The sequence below is a fragment of the Parus major genome, chromosome 3 (assembly GCF_001522545.3).
Source record: "Parus major isolate Abel chromosome 3, Parus_major1.1, whole genome shotgun sequence".
In the NCBI taxonomy this organism is placed as follows: domain Eukaryota; kingdom Metazoa; phylum Chordata; class Aves; order Passeriformes; family Paridae; genus Parus; species Parus major.
In genome coordinates, this window is record NC_031770.1 from 11,739,545 (window position 1) to 11,756,172 (window position 16,628).

Here is a 16,628-nt window from a genome sequence, read left to right on the forward strand (position 1 = left end):
GGCGGAGCCGCCCTGCCGGGGCAGCCCCTCCCCGCAGGCGGTCTCTCTCTCTCTCTCGTTCTCTCTCTCGCTCTCTCCCTCTCGCTCTCCCGGTCCGGGCGGCGCGGCGGGGACAGCGGTGCAGGGCTGTGTTCCCCATGGCTCTGGCAGCCGCCCGAGCGCGGGCTCTGCGCGCCCTCAGCCTCCCGCGTCCCCCGGGCCGGGTCCCGCTGGCGGCGCGGAGCTGCTGCAGCCAGGCGGGGGTCCCCGGGGCGCTGCCGCCCGGCGGATACCGGGCCTGGCGGGAGCGGGCGGCCCGCGACCCCGCCGGGTTCTGGGCGGACGTGGCGCGGGGGTGGCTGCGCTGGGACAGTCCTTTCCACACGGCCTGCCAGCCCGGCGCTCCCGCTGGTTCCGCCCGCTGGTTCCTCGGCGGCCGCCTCAACGTCTCGGGTAAGGCGTCCCGGCCGCGCATCCCCCGCCGCTGCCGCCGGGCTGGACGGGAGGCGCCCCGCGGGGATAAGTTTCGCCAGCGCTCGTCTTTGGGGGTGAAAACGAGGATTTCGGTTGGGCGGCGCAGGGAGGAAACAAGCCGGGAATTGCGAAATGCTGGAAACAGGGAGAAAATCCGAAGCCGGGATAACCCCGGCTTAGCCTCTTGCCCGGGCGCTGCCTCGCGGGCGGCCGCCCTTCGACCTGAGGAGATCGGCCCCAGCTCCGTTGCTGGGATGCCCAGCCTGGGCTCTGCCGGCTGCGGGCTCCTGGTGCTGCCCGGCCCCGTGGTGGCTCAGGATGATCCACAGGTGGGGAACGGCTCCAGGTTTTTACGGCAGAAGCTGCAGGGTTTTTTCTTCTTTTAAACGAGAATATTGGCCTTTTCCTCTGATGTAACCACTCAACATGAAACAAGAGTAAAATTTGCCGTGGCTGCCCTGACTGCCTTTGAGTTTTGTCCATGCCATATCTGCCTTGAAGGCTCTTCTGTGCTGTGGTAGTGCTTCGTCCAGTGGGAGTGAGCCCCAGCCCCACCCAGGGTATCACCCATGATGTCTTTTAACAGGGATGAACATTGCTGACCTTCTTTTCCCATTCCTTGGGGAGAGCACCTGTTCAGTAGTGCAGTAACTGTAACATCTCTGGCCGCTTCTTTTTTTGACAGCCAAAGAGGAAGCCCTCCTCAGATCTTCCAGAGAACATAAGAGAGTGTCTCCTCCCAGGGATGATGCCCAGCAGTGGGTCCCAAGCTTACGGAGGTGTCTGTACAGCCCTGTGTCCAGCATGCAGCAATCAGGATTTTAGCCAGAATTTTGTTTTCATTAATTCCCATTGAAAGGAAGATCTTGTCTGAGCACAGCCTATCAGGGATCTATTTCTTTCCTCTGTAGAGTGGGATCAACACTTTCTTCTGGATCCCATGTCAGATCTTTGATATCCAGATATTGCTTGGCCTTTGGTCTGGTTCCTCAGCCAACAGAAAATGCCACTTAGTTTTCTTTGCATACATAAAAGGAAATCTTTGAAACAGATGCACAGAATTAAACAGGTCTTCTGTTGCTGGTTTTTTTTTTTTTCCAAGCATGATGAAGGCAGTACTTTGTCACAGCCAAGTGTCTGTTTTTTCAATTAGGAGACTCTGATGTTGTCCTTTCACCTCTTGATTTGAACACTGGCTGCAGAAACATGGCAACAGTTCAGATTCCTGATCCAGAACATCCTGTGTGCACGTCTCCCAGCACAACTGAACCATGAGCAACTGAGTCATCTGATGCTCTTTGCTTGGGGGCCCTTGCAGTAGGATTCTGGGGATCTGGGAGCTTCAGGGCTTCTGGATTTCTTGAACTGTAATTCCTGGCCAGGAGAATAACCTGGCAAACTACTGCATTTACGACCAGGACACATTGTCGGGAGTTTGTCTTACTGAGATGAATTGTTTCTGAGCAGTCAAGGAAGCAAGAAAATGTATGGAGAAACCACTAGGGTGTAGTAGTAAGGGGAAGGTCACAATTCTGTTTTGTAAAATGAGCAAAAGGCTCTTGTAAGCCTGAGATCAGGAAGGAAATAATAGCATTTGGCTCTGGTTCACCTGCCAATTCTTACTGAGCACAGAGCTAAAGCTCCCACTTGGAGCTTTCTTAGAGCTTTCAGCCAGGGCTTTCTGCAGCAGAAATTTCCTCTGAAGGCCGGTGTGGCTGCTCAGGAGTAAGAAAAGTTGCTAGGGCAATGAATGCCACTTCACATAATTCACAGTAGTGTGTTACATTATGTGAGGGTGTAGCTGCGAGGAGCTTGGAGGTGGGAGTTGCTACTTGTGGACCGAGACATAGCAATGAACACAGGTAGAGGAAATCACTGTATAGCTGCTTAGAGTATTCCCTACTAGAGCTTTTGTCCTCTTGTATTGTATTACGATGGTTTAAGAAATAACTTTGTCTATTTTATTTTTATAGTACTGCTGCAGGATTTTGCATTAAAAATAAAAGACTTTAAACAGCTGAAGAATGCTTTTTCAAATTTTTGAGACTAACACTTGGTCTTGTAATGAAATGTATTAAATTCTGAGGAATTTCTTTCTCTGTGCACCTTTAGGGGCTCATTCCCACCCCCGTGTGGTGGTGTGATGGTGTGATCACACAACAGCCAAAGCTACTACAGCACACAGCTTTTTAAATTTATCTGGAAAAATGAAGTCCTCTCCCATCAGTATTAATATTTCCAATAAATAAGACCTGAAATCCAGAAATTTTTAAAAAGGTTTTCTCTGAGTTACACAGCAGTGTCCCTGACATGTTGCCTATTAAAATACAGTAACTGCCTTTGAAAGATTAAAATGCAATAAGTAAGTGTCATATAGTCTTGGAATTAGTACTTAACAAGGATGTTCTCTATCAGGCAGGTTGCTACTGGACATGCAGGCAAGTTTCTTTTGTGAATTATATAAATTTCTTCAGGTTGGGTGCTTTCCCTAAGTCCTCCACTTAAAGCTGCTGAGGGGGAGAGATACACCTTTAAAAGGGAATTTTATACCTTTAAATTTTAGGAGATGGAATACACAGCCTGAGACACATTAATCTTTCCCACAGATCTGATAATTTGTAGATGTCAGAACTTTGAGTTTGCCATATGTCCTACAGTTTTAGATATTTTCAGTTAGCTGAGATTCAGCTCTTTGTTATACCCTGGAATAAAAATGTTTCACATGAGCTTTAATTAGAAAATCCAAATAGTGCAGTGCTAAATATGCCAGCTGGAGTAGACTATCTGAGTTCTGTAGTGAAATGCTGCTCTGGGAAGCAAAAACATCAAAAGGGTGTCTTGCCTTTGTGCTGCTGGGAGCAGGGGAAGGATTTGGGCTGGCTTAAGTTTAGCCAGTGGAACAAAGCTCAGCTGAATTAGCCATGGCCTCTCACGGGTATCCATCTCTAAGGCCACTGTGCCAATTAAGTGTAGAATTTGTTGTATAGTTTTGCTAGAGCTGCAAATGCTCTCAGTTCCTCTGTTATATATTAGTGTGTGCCTAGCAACCTGTAAACTGATGTTTCATCTTGCACTTGCTTGCTGTTGCACTTGACCAAGCTAGGTTTACAAAGCACCTTTCGTATGATCAGGCTCTGTTTAAAACCTTGGGTTTTTTTTCAGTAAATTGCTTGGATCAGCACGTCGAAAAGTCTCCGAACAGAGTGGCTTTGATTTGGGAGAGAGATGAACCTGGCACTGCAGTGCATGTGACATACAGGTATGGCACCTTCTCACTATGCCTGGCAGTGTGGGGGAACAAGAAATGGGATTTTTTCACCTGACAGTTTCCTTTTTGCTTCCTGGAGATATGCATGGAAAAATTTCTGTGAGTAGCTTCTGGTTTCAGCAGAGCAGCAAATGTCTTGGTGCAAACATCTTGTGTTGGTAGTCAACAGCTTGATACTGTCCCCTGGCTGGAGGGGATTTTAAGCTCCCCATGTTTCTCTTTTCCATCCTCAGTGCATTTTAGAGCAACCTTGAAGCTGCTCTGCGTGATGGTGACTTGTAATTGATGCTTTAGATTGCAGGGTTTTTTAGAATATGGCAGGTTTATATTTCTCTTCTCCTTGCTATGTGCCCTCATTTAGGAGAAAGTCCTGCCTTTTACATAATCTCTGTCTCTACTGAGATTTAAGTGTTTCCCAGACTTGTATGTTCCTCAGTGCATGTTTTAGGGAGTCAAATGTTTGAGCTGCTGAATCTCAGGGAGCCAGATGTTTGTTCTGATAGATCAGAAAGCAGAAGAGATGAAGAAGGTCCTAGCATTAGACCTTTATAGAGTGTTTTCTGGAACTTGTTTGGATTCCTAGAACTCTTTGGGTCTGAATGGGTTCTGGTGGTCTGATTCATCTCCAAAATTTATTAAAGCTCCTGGAAACATTATTCATTGGAGTGAGGAAAGTGGTCAGCAGGGAGGAGTGGGTGTAAAAATAATTTTGAGAGTGTATTGCTTCATGCAACAGAAATAAACACTGTCTGATATAAATCTGTGAAAGGAGTTATATTTGTTTTAATCTTGATATTGTTATTTGGCAGGGTGTTTAGGCCTGTTATGATATAAATATGTTGTAATGAATTGGGTAGCTTGGCTATGTGCTTTTGCATTTTGCCATTCTGGTGGTAATGGAATCAAAGGTTTCTCCAAGAGTCTGTGTATGGTATGTTTTTCTCCTGAATTTGTACACTTTTACCTCTTTCTTTATGCCTCAGGCATGAAAACTAGGGGTAAGAAAGAGGTGACAGTTGTGCTCAGATCAACCTGATAAGAGAAGCAGCCCAACAGACAGCACAGCCTCATTCAAGGCAACCCGAACCTCCCCCTTAGGCTGCTATTTGAAATGTAGTGGGCTGCTGCAGACATTCAAACATCTTATCTGCAATCTCTGGAGATAAAGGATAGCCTTTCTGAACAACAACAGGACTGTTTTTTTCCTGACCATGCCAAAATGCATTTGGAAGAAAGTATATTTTCAGCCTGTGGAATTGTGATTGCTGTCACATGAAGACAAGTAACCCCTATCTCAAAACTGAACCCTTCTTTGTGCAACCTTACAGAGATACAATAACTGGTATCAGAAAGGAGAACACACAAGTGAAAGATGTATTGGCAATCTCTATTTTCAAATCTTCTGCCTGTATTTGAGAGCCATGTTTCTGTTTCTGCCTGATACTCTGGGTGAGATGTGACTGCGTTTGAGTTTCTCAAGAGACTTTGGTCCTACCACGTGGTAAAACAGGTCACTTGGTTCTCTGCTTATCTCATTATGGCAGGAATAGCTTTGTTGAAAACAGCAGTAGTCTATGACTATTGAGCCTTTTCTGTGGCCTTTGGGCTGCATTTTTACAGGTTTTAAATGGAACAGGATGCTTTTTCCCACAGTGTGTTGGCAGTGGACTTTCCTTTGAGACAGAGCTTAGTTGAAAACCTTTTGCAGTAGTGCCTTATTTGAGCTAGAAATTTTGTGAGGGAAAACATATCAGAGAAGAAAGTGGCTCAGGAGCTGGAATGCTGGTTGAGTAGTGCTTGGTGATCCTTCTGTAGTACATCAGCCTCAGTGTAAAGAGAGAATGAGAGTGATGCTGGACATGTCTTGGCAGGAGATGCCCCTTTCCTTAGTATCTGTTTGCCCTGCTAATGGCATTGCAGCCTTAGAGTAAGGACTTAGCACTCTAGGAAGCCAAAGACTTTAATTTGGGCACTGTCTTATGGACCAGCTTTGAGTAAGGTTGTGGATTCAGCTGGGAGAGAGCTGTCCAGGGCTTATGTGCAACATACTGCAAGGCACCATTTTTTTGCATTATCTACTTTGCAAAGCTTGCTGCTGTGAGCTGCTTCTCCTCAGAGATAAGCCCTGGGTGACACAAGGAAATACGCAGCTGCTGGCCTGGGTCCTCTGCCTTCTCCTTTGGGGAGTTGTCAGGGACAAGAAAACAGCTGAGTGCTGGCCTTATTCCCATCGCAGCCTGCAAAGGAAGAAGGTGGCTGTGCAGGAAAAGGGCTGGAACAGGCTTTCTCCTCCCTGGGGAAGGGAAAAACCTTCATCAGTGGGATGTCCTCCATGCACTGGCAGGAAACACAGCTGTACTGCAAAGTACTGTCCCAGCTAGCTCATCCTTGGCAGCCTCAATTTGCCTCCACTGTGGTCAAAGACCTGGGCTGGGCCATCAGTCAGCTCACATCCCTGTGCATACTTGTCAACAAGGTAGGTTGCATTTGTGCAGCAGTGTTCAAGTGCTGTGTGCTAGGGGAAGAATCCAAACATCTGCTGGTGGGCAAAGATACCCAGAACCATAGGTGAAACATTTTGGTTTTTGCACCAAGAGATGATGCCTGCGCTTACAAGCTCAATTGTGATGATCTTTTTCACTGCTGAGTTTTGTCCTGTCTCTCTAGATGATACAACTCAGCCTTTCAGGAAAAAAAAAATTCACTGGCCATTCTTGCTTTTCCCTCCCTGGGGCTTTCATTTCTATCAAGTAGAAATTTAGCTGAGTTTCAGATTATCTCTGGTTTTGAATGGGAAGGCAAGACTTGGGTTTTTACTGCATTGTAATAACAGGGAATACAACCCTCTTGGGCATTGGTATCTGCAGTCTGCAAAGTGGGGACAGGTTATGTAAATCAGTTATCAAGAGGCTCTCTGGGTCTCCAGAGGCTAAGCCACCAAAAACTCATTGGTAGGGCAGTGGCTTAGCAGCACTGTGGTGCTGTGAGCTGACAGCTGAATTTATTGTCAGAAGGGTCCAACCAGACCAGGTGTGTTTTGTCCTGCCCTGTGGATATTGTCAAGGCTAAGGGCTTTTGAAACCTTGCAGAGGAATTCCCAGTGCATTGCTAAGCCTGGGTTTTCAAAGGTACTGTGCCTTATAAAAGCAGGTGAAGTTGGTGGCCAGAGCTGGTGGGTTGCAGTCTCTGTAAGTTCAACAGCAGGAAATGTTGAAAACAGCAGCTAAAGTTATGCCAGCCCTCCCCTGTCTGTCATGGAGTTACTTATTCTCTCTGGTGTTCCCTGGTTTAGCATGGTCTCTACAGTTTATCCACCTGTGACCCAGTGGATTTGCAAAATCCCATGGCTGTTGTCAATTGGAGCTATGGGAAGTGGGCAGCAGAATGCATTAGCTAACCTGCTTTTCAAAAGGGTTGCAGGTCTCAAAAGAAGGGTCATCACTTTTGTACAGAAAATGTTGCTGCCAGAGGGAAAGTTCAAAATGCAAAATACAAAATAAGGAGAGAGGAAAAGTAAAGGACCAGAAATTAGGGTCCTAGGTAGGTGGGATAGAAGTGGTTGGACATCTTAATGAGCAACATGACAGCTATGCCTTTAAAAAACTAATGGATTCCTGAGCTAAAATAGATTAAATTGTATTAGAGATCACAGTGAAGACTGTAGCTGGAAGCCATGATGGTACTTGCCATGGGCAGCAAAACTCTTTTCCATCTTTCCAGAGCTGCCTTTGTAAGTTCAGGTTGGAAGTAAATCTTGCCCAGGCTTTCAGCTTTCCCCATCCAAGACAGCTAATGGATTTTTAACTTCCTCACCTGAAAAAGATTACAAGGGGTCTCCCTTGCCTTGGCTTCGGGATGTCTGCAGGAGGGTTGGGCAATTGTGCTCTAATGCCCAGTTTGGACATTTGAGCTGAATTTTCAAACAGTTTCACCCTAACCCAAACTATGGTTCCAGGAAATAAACTGATTGCTGTAAGAAATATCCAACCCAGCTTTTGTGCCATGACAGCAGAGAACATGGCTTGGGCTAAGGCTGTAAACCAGGTATTGTCAAAGCCTGTGTATGGCACTGAATGTATTAAGAAAAAGTCTAGAATAATTTTGCAAAAGGCTGCTTCCCAAAGAAGGTCTTGATGCAACTTTTTTTGATGTAAAAGGAACTGACTTTGTTTAGAAAGCTGCATGCTGTGGCAAAAGGTAACATCAGACTTACTGGAAGGCTGTTTCTGCAAAGCATCCTGAAATGCGTCAGAGAAGTGACACATGGTGCTGATGGGTTTTACAGAAGTTGTTCCAGACACTGCACTAAGCAATGGGGTCTGGAAACAAAACTGTATCTAGGGAGGGACCTGGGAGAAATATGGTCTGTTGGTTCTGTTGGAACAGAGATGTAAGGACAGGGAGATGAGTGCTGTCTGTTAGATTAAACAGAAGGACTGGCCTGAACAATGATGTGCTGGCTCTGTTGGAGGGCCAGCCTTGTAGGTCTTGTGCTTAGAAGTGATGTGGTGGTAGCTGAGGAGGTGAATAGGGAGTGATGAGTCTGGAAGACAACAGGCTCAAAGCCTTATCTATAGGCAGAATAGGAACACACCTTATATAGAGAGACACAAGAGTTAATTACTTAGTTTTAGCCCTTAACACTCTAATCTTACATAATCATCCAGACAGAAATAGGTCCTGTTGCTTACCACTGATCCCACATTTGTCCAGCAGCAGGTCTACATGCCTCTTACTGGTCCTTTGTGTTCATTAATGCCTCTGCCATTTTCCTGACTTGCTTTGTTCTAAATGCACACACTGGATCTACTGCTCTTTCTCCTCTGCAAATGGTCTCCCCTTCTGGGTCCAGCTGGTTGCTGCTTCCCCGTTTCTCTGTTCTGCTCTGACACTTTTCCCACTGGAGCAGTGTTCTGCTGTTCAGTTTGTTCTCTTATTTGCTCTTACCTCTTACAATTTGCTTTTGCAGAGGATTCTCAGACTGTTGTGCCATGAACTGACTCCACAGTTTTTCATCTGTCTCTGTCAGGAGGGGCTGGCCACTTCCTTTTGCTTGCAGCACATTTCCTTCTCCTGCAGTGGATCTGCTGAGATCCTCCTGCTGTCTCCTCTGCTTGCTCAGAGGGACCCAAGTCCTGCAGGATCCTCTGTGTGCCCCATGGCTTTATTCCTCTCTCTGGTGGTTATTCCTGCCTCCCTCTGCCGAGTGCAGTGCCCTGCTCTGAGTGGCTGCACTGGAAATCCTTGGGAATGCAGGAAGCTGGTGGATGTGCCATGCTAGCAACACACCTCCTGGGCAGCATTCCATGCCATTGTCTCTCTGTCAGGGATGGGGCACTGCTGGGTTTAAGGGTTTCAGTTACTCTTGGCTCTTCTGACCTTGTGTGATGGAGGAACTACAATGCCAAGCTTGGCAGTAGTAGCAGATGGGGAGGGTGATGATGGCTGTGGTTTCCTCCTGCTCAGTTTGTTTCGGTGCAGTGACTCTGCACAGTGCTCATTCCTCCCCAGAATGTGTCTGGGTTGAGGACTGGCAGTGTGTAACATGCTGGCATGTACTGCCTGCCTGTTCGATAACATGTTTTTTTTGAAGGAGTGAGGGAGTCAAGGGAAGGATTCCTGACACAGTATTTCTGCTATCTCCCTTTCCTGAACTGGAGAGCAAGCCTGACTGCCACAGGAGCCAAAAGACACACCTAATGCTCAGGGATTAGTGGATTTCTTTGTTGGAGTTCTTGGCTTCACCTTTTCCTTGCCTTTGTGTCCATCCTCCCATGTGCTGCAGCTCTGAGGGACCTCCAAGGCCTTTCTATCCCAGCAGTTCAGCATACAAAGAAGAGGCAAATAGATCCATGGGTAAAGACTGGTCCATATTGTCTATCACCTTATTTACACATGTTCATGAAGCAAATGTTAATTTGGGGTTGATCATAAAAAACAGTAAGAGCACCTGCTATTGTGGTCACTGAGTCCTGAATAAGCAAAAAGAACAAGACAAATAATGGAGTTGCTCAGCAAATGCATCTCAGACAGAGATACTCTGTCATTTCTGTATAGCAGAAAGAGGCTGCAGCTCAGAAAGCACTTGAGTATTTTCCATTGCAGATAAGTAGTTTTCATTTTACTTTCTCACAGCTGTCTCTCTGGGGCTTGTTTCCCTTCATGTGCTCTGCAGTTGAACAGCTTTTGTTTTTCCTCTTTGTTATTTATCTGCACTGAAGATTTTCTTTAATGCAGCACCAGATAAATTCCAGACCAGAAAATGTGTCCTTTTAGGACAAGACACTAAACTAATGGTTGTGTGGAAATTGATTATTGCTGAATTGATTATTATTGTTCAGTTCATTAACACAATAAAAGCAAAAAAATAAATCTAACTGAGTGTGCACTTCCATGGTCTTGAGGGGCTTGGGAAGAGATGTTCAATGTTGTGCTTTAGAGTTTAGGCTGATCTTCCACTATAAGGGATTGGGGAGAATTCAGTCTGGGGTGCAGCTACTCCATCCCTACTTTCTGCATGCTTGTGGTCACTCTACATGGGCAGCTGTTACCAGCTACTGCCAGAGAGCAGGTGCTGAACACATCTGGCCACCTCTCTGAGTTCAGAAATGGACTATTTACTTTATAGTAAAGACAAGAATAGTAAGACAAGAATAGTCTTAGAATAAATAATACAAAGTGCTGTGCCTTGAATTTGAGGCTCATTTTCCTTGTCTTGTCTCTTGGTTTAAGACAAGTTAAGAGGTGGACACTCCAAAAATTACTAATTCTCAGCCCATAGTTTTGATTAGATATTTCCAAAACAGAGCACTTCAGCTTTTATTTCCAACTTGCAAGGGTTAAAACAAAACAAAAAAAATCTCTATGAACTAGAAACAACTTTTCATTTTATTTGCAGCTTAGCTACCAGTTGAAAATTGGGGTTGTTTTGTAGCTATGGCCAGTTCAGGGAGAAGAGGATACTTAAGATAACGATTCATGCTTTACAGCTTATTAGGGAATGCAACCCCATAAAATTAATTTCTTTGTTTAAAGGTATGGGGGTCCCTGGTGGTATAGCTTAGAACCCCTAAGGGTTCACAGATAGATGATGAACATGCTGGAGAGTATAAGATGACTCTCTTCTCTGGGCCTTGGTACTTGGAGAGCTTGTGAACCCGAAGGACAACTGTCATTCCTGGCAGACTCTGCCAGTCTGTTCCTCTGAGCTGATGATTGGCACCAGAAGGAGAGCTCTGCTGCCCCTTGTTAGCTCCTCCCTTGGCATGAGACCACTCCTCACCTGGCTCAGTACCCTTGTTCCCAGAGTTCTTCCACTGAAGGCATAGAGAGCTTTTCAAGTCCATGGCAGCATCTTGGTCCCAGCTATACCTGCTATTGTGTTACCCCTGTGCAGGCATCAGAATAAGGGAATGTGCCAGCCCTTGCCCACAAAGTGCTTTTTCATTCCTTAGAGGAACATTTTTGCTATTGTCACCATGTCATAGCAGAGTCCCATGAAAAGAGAATTTGTTCCTGTTCTTGGTGTTCCTGAGTTTCTCTGTGCAAGAGTGGCAGCAGTACCTGTGTTCTGCAAGGCTGTTGGGCTGCAGGTGATCCAGCTTTGATGAGAATCCTGTAAAATCTGTCCCACATACAAGTGCCTCCAGACTTCTCCTTTCTTTCCTTGTGCATGCAAATTTGTTGCTTACCCTTGTAATTTAAAGAGAAGCTCCTGGTTGTGGAGCACTTCCAGCTGTTGCCCAACTTAAACAGTGTGGCGAGTCTTTAGACAACACTTCCATTTCATCTTGTGTTTATCCCGCTTGTGTTCCCAGTAGCTTCTGACTGAGCCTCATGGGTAAAAAAAGCATCAGGAGTGGCTGAAATAAACCCTGATTTCTGGAGGCAGTGTGACAGCACCTGGCTTGCTGGCTGCTGTGGCCAAATTACAGCCTGGCAGCTCTGGACAGCGCCTGCAGCTCTCTCTCCTGTTCTTCTGCAGCAAGTACCACTCTGTCCTTTTTCTTCTCTCTACAATGGCAGGAGAAGCCTGGCTACCAGCATGCCCCAGGCCACCCTTCTTTAAGATGCCCTGTCCTGCTAAGATGAGATGCAGAGGTGATCATGAAGCCTCACTCTGCCCAATTCATCTTTTCTTTGCTCACCCCAAGTAAATCAGGTTGTGCAGTCACATGACAACATTCCTTCTGTGCCACAGGGAACTTCTGGATATGACTTGCCGCCTTGCCAACACCCTGAAGAAATATGGGATCCAGAAAGGGGACAGGGTGGCCATCTATATGTCTGTGTCCCCCTTGTCAGTGGCAGCCATGCTGGCTTGTGCCAGGATTGGTGCTGTTCACACCGTGGTCTTCGCTGGATTCAGCGCCGAGTCCTTGGCTGGGAGAATCATGGACTGTGAGTAAATGCAGACTGGGGAACAAATGCCACTGTTTCAGTGCTCCAAGGCATATCCCAGCCCTGTGTTTTCTTGGCAGAAAGAGTTTTCTTGGTTCATTCTTGCCTAGCAGGACAGTTCACTCTCCCCTGCAGAGTGCAGTGAGGAGCCTTTTCCTGAGTGACACATGCAGCATCCTCTGGCCTTAGAATACTTAATAAATTGTTTAACATTCAGTGTGCACCAGGTTATTGCCTGACAGCAGTGAAGCTGGAAGGAAAACCAGAGCTTAGGGATAGGGCCTGATTTGTTGTTTTGCAGTATAATTGCAGTGGTTCTTTGATACTCTTGGACAGTACTAATTCTGCATTCTCAATTGGGATCCTGTGATTTATGTATAGTACTGGAAGTGTTGGCAGCCTGCCCCTGCTCTGTGAGCCCTTGTACCAGCAGACAGAGCTGTTCTCAGCCCCAAAGTACTTGTATATTGTGACTAGGTAAAAAGTGATGCTAAAAATAGCAACAGAAAAGGGAAATAGCCAGTGGCTCATGTTCTAGCAGTCACATCAGTTTCTTTGCGGCTAGTGTGAGGGAATAAATCTTACAGGAATTGTCATGTTCTTTTCTTCTTTTTAGTGGAGTTGATCTGCAGAGAGCAAGTACATGTTTTAGTTATCCCTCACATAGGGGACTGGGAAGAAGCTGTTCTGCATGTCAGCTTTGCAAGGCAGGGATAGATGATTTAAACTGCAGAATGACACTTAGGCTGGATGTTGGGAAAGACTTCCTCACATTCATAATAGTCATTGGAGTCGACTGCTGGAGAAAGGGTAGATTAGATGCCATTGGAGTGTTTTGGGAAAATTGAAGGGGTAGCTGCCAGAAGTGGTTTAGCTGAAGCAGACCCTGCCTTGAGGTAGGGGTGATGGACTGGATAACCTATGGAGGTCCCAGCTACCCTTAATCTCTGTGTATCTCAGGTTTTAAAGTGTTTTCATCAGTGACACTGACTGGTTTTGACTGCCAATGGTTCTGTGTATTTGTCACATGTGTTGTCCTATACATCACCCCCAAAGTAATGAAAGCTGGGTGTGCATCCTAGCCTGGAAGACAGGCTGGCATGTCTGCTAATTCTTTCTCTTTTAGCTGGATGCAAAGCAGTTATCACATACAACCAGGGAGTCAGGGGAGGCCGAACCACAGAGCTGAAGGCAACTGTGGATGAAGCTGTGAAGAGCTGTCCCAGCATCAAACATGTGTTTGTGGCTCAGAGGACAGATAACAAAGTCCAGATGGGTGACTGTGATATTCCCCTTGACGAGGTATGTTGTTGTTGCATAACTCCTTTTAGGTCTGAGTGTTGGCTAGGATAATATTTCCCTCCATAAGTGCTTTTGGGACCTGAGTTCTGCTCCTTACAACATCTGGATCTTCATCCTCAAATGGACTGCCTGTATTTACAGTCTGCTAGGATTGTGAGTTGAAGCAGCTCAATCTGTCTGGTTTATCTCAGCATAGGCAGGGGTTATGCTGCTCCATTTCAGAAGTCTTGCAAACAGTGCTGAGATTTAAGGAGTGTTTCCTGAGACCCAGAGGTCATGGAGACCATTGTGGCTGTTGCTTTTTTACCATGTTCAGGCACTGTGTTTTGGATTGCATGTGCACTCAGACTGGATACTGTTGAAAGGCAGTGCAGAAATAATGAAGTTCCTAGAGAGGCTTCATCCAGCCATGAACAGTGTTGTGATTGTCCCATGGTGGGAGAAAAGTGATGGCTTGGGAATATTTAGGGCCTGTGCTTCCTGGGGAAGAAAACAGCAGTTGTTTTTATGTGTTTAGCTGGCACACATGGGACTCCAGCCTAATGCAGAAGTAGTTTTATCAGTTTGCTGGCAGCAGTAAACAGGAACTACTCATGCTAATAATGCCTGGAAAAAGCTAATCTGCTGGCAAGATAATTGCTCAAGAGTCTCTGTGCTGGTCACATGAGATAGGAGTAAGTTAAACAGAGAAGACAGGTTTTACTCAGAAATTGTCTTACTCCTTACATCCACAAAGGATGTTCTGATTATTTTCCTTAGTCTGCAAACATTCTGAGGTGCTCTGGTGATCCAAGAGCTGAGCTCACCCCATTTTCAGTTTTGGGATCTGAAACAAACAAGAATTAAGCAGTTAATGATGTTTGACTATCCTTACTGATCTTTACAGCAGTAGTACTTTCCAGCACTTGTGCAATGGCTTACTGCAAAATTTAAGCTCATGTAATAGAGCGTATGAGGATTCCATCTTTATTTCAAAAACTGACAAGTCAGCCTGAATTGGCAGTGATGAAATGTCATGAGAAATACCTGAGATGAGCAGCAGTGCTGTAACTCAAAGGCTAAGAATTACATTTTATGAACTCTTCATATTTTATTAAGCTTTGTTTGTCAGACATTTTTAAACAGCTAGGCCTACTGATGGTAATGAATGTTCACTTGTAAATACAGTGTGTTCTCATAAAAAGGCAGTACTAAGAAATTCCTCCAAGGAGCCACCTAATAACTCCTACAGGAATCATTGTTCATCAGGACAGTACAGAGCTCTGGAGGAGCTGTGACCTAGCAGGACATTGCATGCTTCCCTCCTGTGGTTCTAACTGTAGGCATGAGGAGAGATCTCACCCAGCTGGCAAAACAGGGGAGTATGAACAGAGTGACAGAGGCAGAAGAGTAAAGCACTCTTGTTCCAGGTAGAAAAATTAGAATTTGAGGATCAAATGGATAGGACAGTCATCCACTGCTGGGGCCAGGGAAAGGAGATGAATGCACAGTTTAACTGTATCAATGCAGTTTTTAGAGGAAAAGGAAGGTACTAAGCAGTACCCAGTCAGCCTTGCTGCTGCTGTCAAGTGTTTTCAGTCACATTTTGGATTCCTATCAGCAGCTTGCAAAGGCTTGAAATGTAAGCAGCTATAAATTACCATTCCCCCCCCGCCCCGAATTTTTATTTTATCTGGTCAGTTCTTCTTGACTTCTCTGCCCAGCACAGGTACTGGTGGGAATGTTAAATGCTATGTACCCACAGGAACCTTTCCAGCAGGTGAGCCCATATAGACTATGATATATCCACAGACATTTGTGAGGGGCAACAGCAATGGTGGCTCTTGCCTCTGGATAATGTTGGAATGCTTACAGAGGGAGTGATGGTTGGCTCCATGTAATGAAAGTCTGTCATTACCACCTTTTCTTTCTTAGGAGATGACCAAGGCAGATTCCATCTGTGCTCCAGAGAGCATGGACAGTGAAGACATGCTCTTCATGCTGTACACCTCGGGCAGCACTGGGAAACCCAAAGGAATTGTTCACACCCAGGCTGGATACCTGCTGTATGCTGCTCTCACGCACAAGGTAACTCAGCTGTCTCCTCTGAGACAGGTTCACTTACCTTCCAGCAGTGCCAACAAGAGAGACCTGGGTCAGGGAGGAATGCTGGATTCTCTGCTTGCTGCCCAGGTGGTTTATTGGTTGTAAATAAGCTGGACAACATCTGAACTGTGTAATTATTCTTCAGGATTTGTTCTGAGGAATATGATACTATGCAAACCTGTACCTAGATTTATGAAAGCAAGGAAATGGCAATGCTGCTCTTTCATTTAAAATATGCCAATGTTTGCTGCCCAAAACTTGCAGCTGAGGAGATTTTGGAAAGTATCTTACTGGCATTGGCAATGTGGATATTACTGTAGTATTTTGCTTTGGGCTGCCTGACTTACTTATTTCAGAGAGGATCTGGACTCTTAAAACAATGTCTTCACATAGTACTTGTTGTCTGTAGAACAAAAATTGTATTTCTCCTCTTGTGGTTGCACCTCTGTTCTGCTTTTGTGGGTGATCAAGGGAAAATGTTTTAACCTCCTTTCTTATGAAAATGGAGAGTCAAGGCACTGCTTCTTGAAGCTTCTGATCTGAGCTCTGCATATGAAAAGGTAACAGTGAAATGAGGAGAGGACTGTGGTGAAAGATTTCCATCTGGCTTTAGTGGTATCACCCTGTTTGTAATCTCACACAATTCATGTGAAGGTTTTCTTTCTTTAGGCTGACATGGTTGAATTTTTAGAAGATTTGAATGTTCAAGTGTCAGACTTCTCTGCACGAAGGGCATTTGTTACGTCAGCTTTTCTAAGTGACAGCATAAACACCAAGGCATCTCTTTCTTAGTCCAGAAGGCAGATCTGCACCCTGGTGTGTTTTCTGCACCTGCAGAGTGCATGAGAGAGAAAGGCACTTGGAAAAGTAAGAGGTGAGAATTGTCTTTTCTAGGTAGAGGGATCAGCTGGCCTGTGTGATCTCTGTGGTCTTTGCATACTCACATGTGACACTCTTGTCACACACTCATGGGGTGTTTTTTTAGTTCTGATCCATAAACCTAACTCCTTATTAGTCAGGACCTCTTCACCATATGGTAGAGGAGTTAGATTTACAGTGGGAAGCATTTTCCATATCCAAGACAAGATAATGAGTTCTGCAAGATCTTTACCTTGAATTT

General features: G+C 45.5%; 1 protein-coding gene across 7 annotated transcripts in view; it reads left to right on the forward strand.

Moving 5' to 3' along the window:
* Window positions 1-16,628, forward strand: part of ACSS1 (acyl-CoA synthetase short chain family member 1) — a 32,131-nt gene continuing 15,503 nt past the window's right edge. For 4 of the 7 annotated variants that reach the window (XR_004496679.1, XM_015622049.3, XM_033513240.1 and 1 more), the window contains exons 1-5: window positions 6-432; window positions 3,616-3,712; window positions 11,922-12,121; window positions 13,248-13,423; window positions 15,338-15,490. Coding sequence is in view for 4 of the 7 variants with exons in the window: in XM_015622049.3 (XP_015477535.1) it covers window positions 138-432; window positions 3,616-3,712; window positions 11,922-12,121; window positions 13,248-13,423; window positions 15,338-15,490 (921 nt within the window). In the remaining 3 variants the exon portion in view is untranslated. Of the gene's footprint in view, window positions 433-3,615; window positions 3,713-11,921; window positions 12,122-13,247; window positions 13,424-15,337; window positions 15,491-16,628 lie in introns of all 7 variants that reach the window. The other 3 variants (XR_001520496.3, XM_015622048.3, XR_001520497.3) reach the window with 2 other exon arrangements.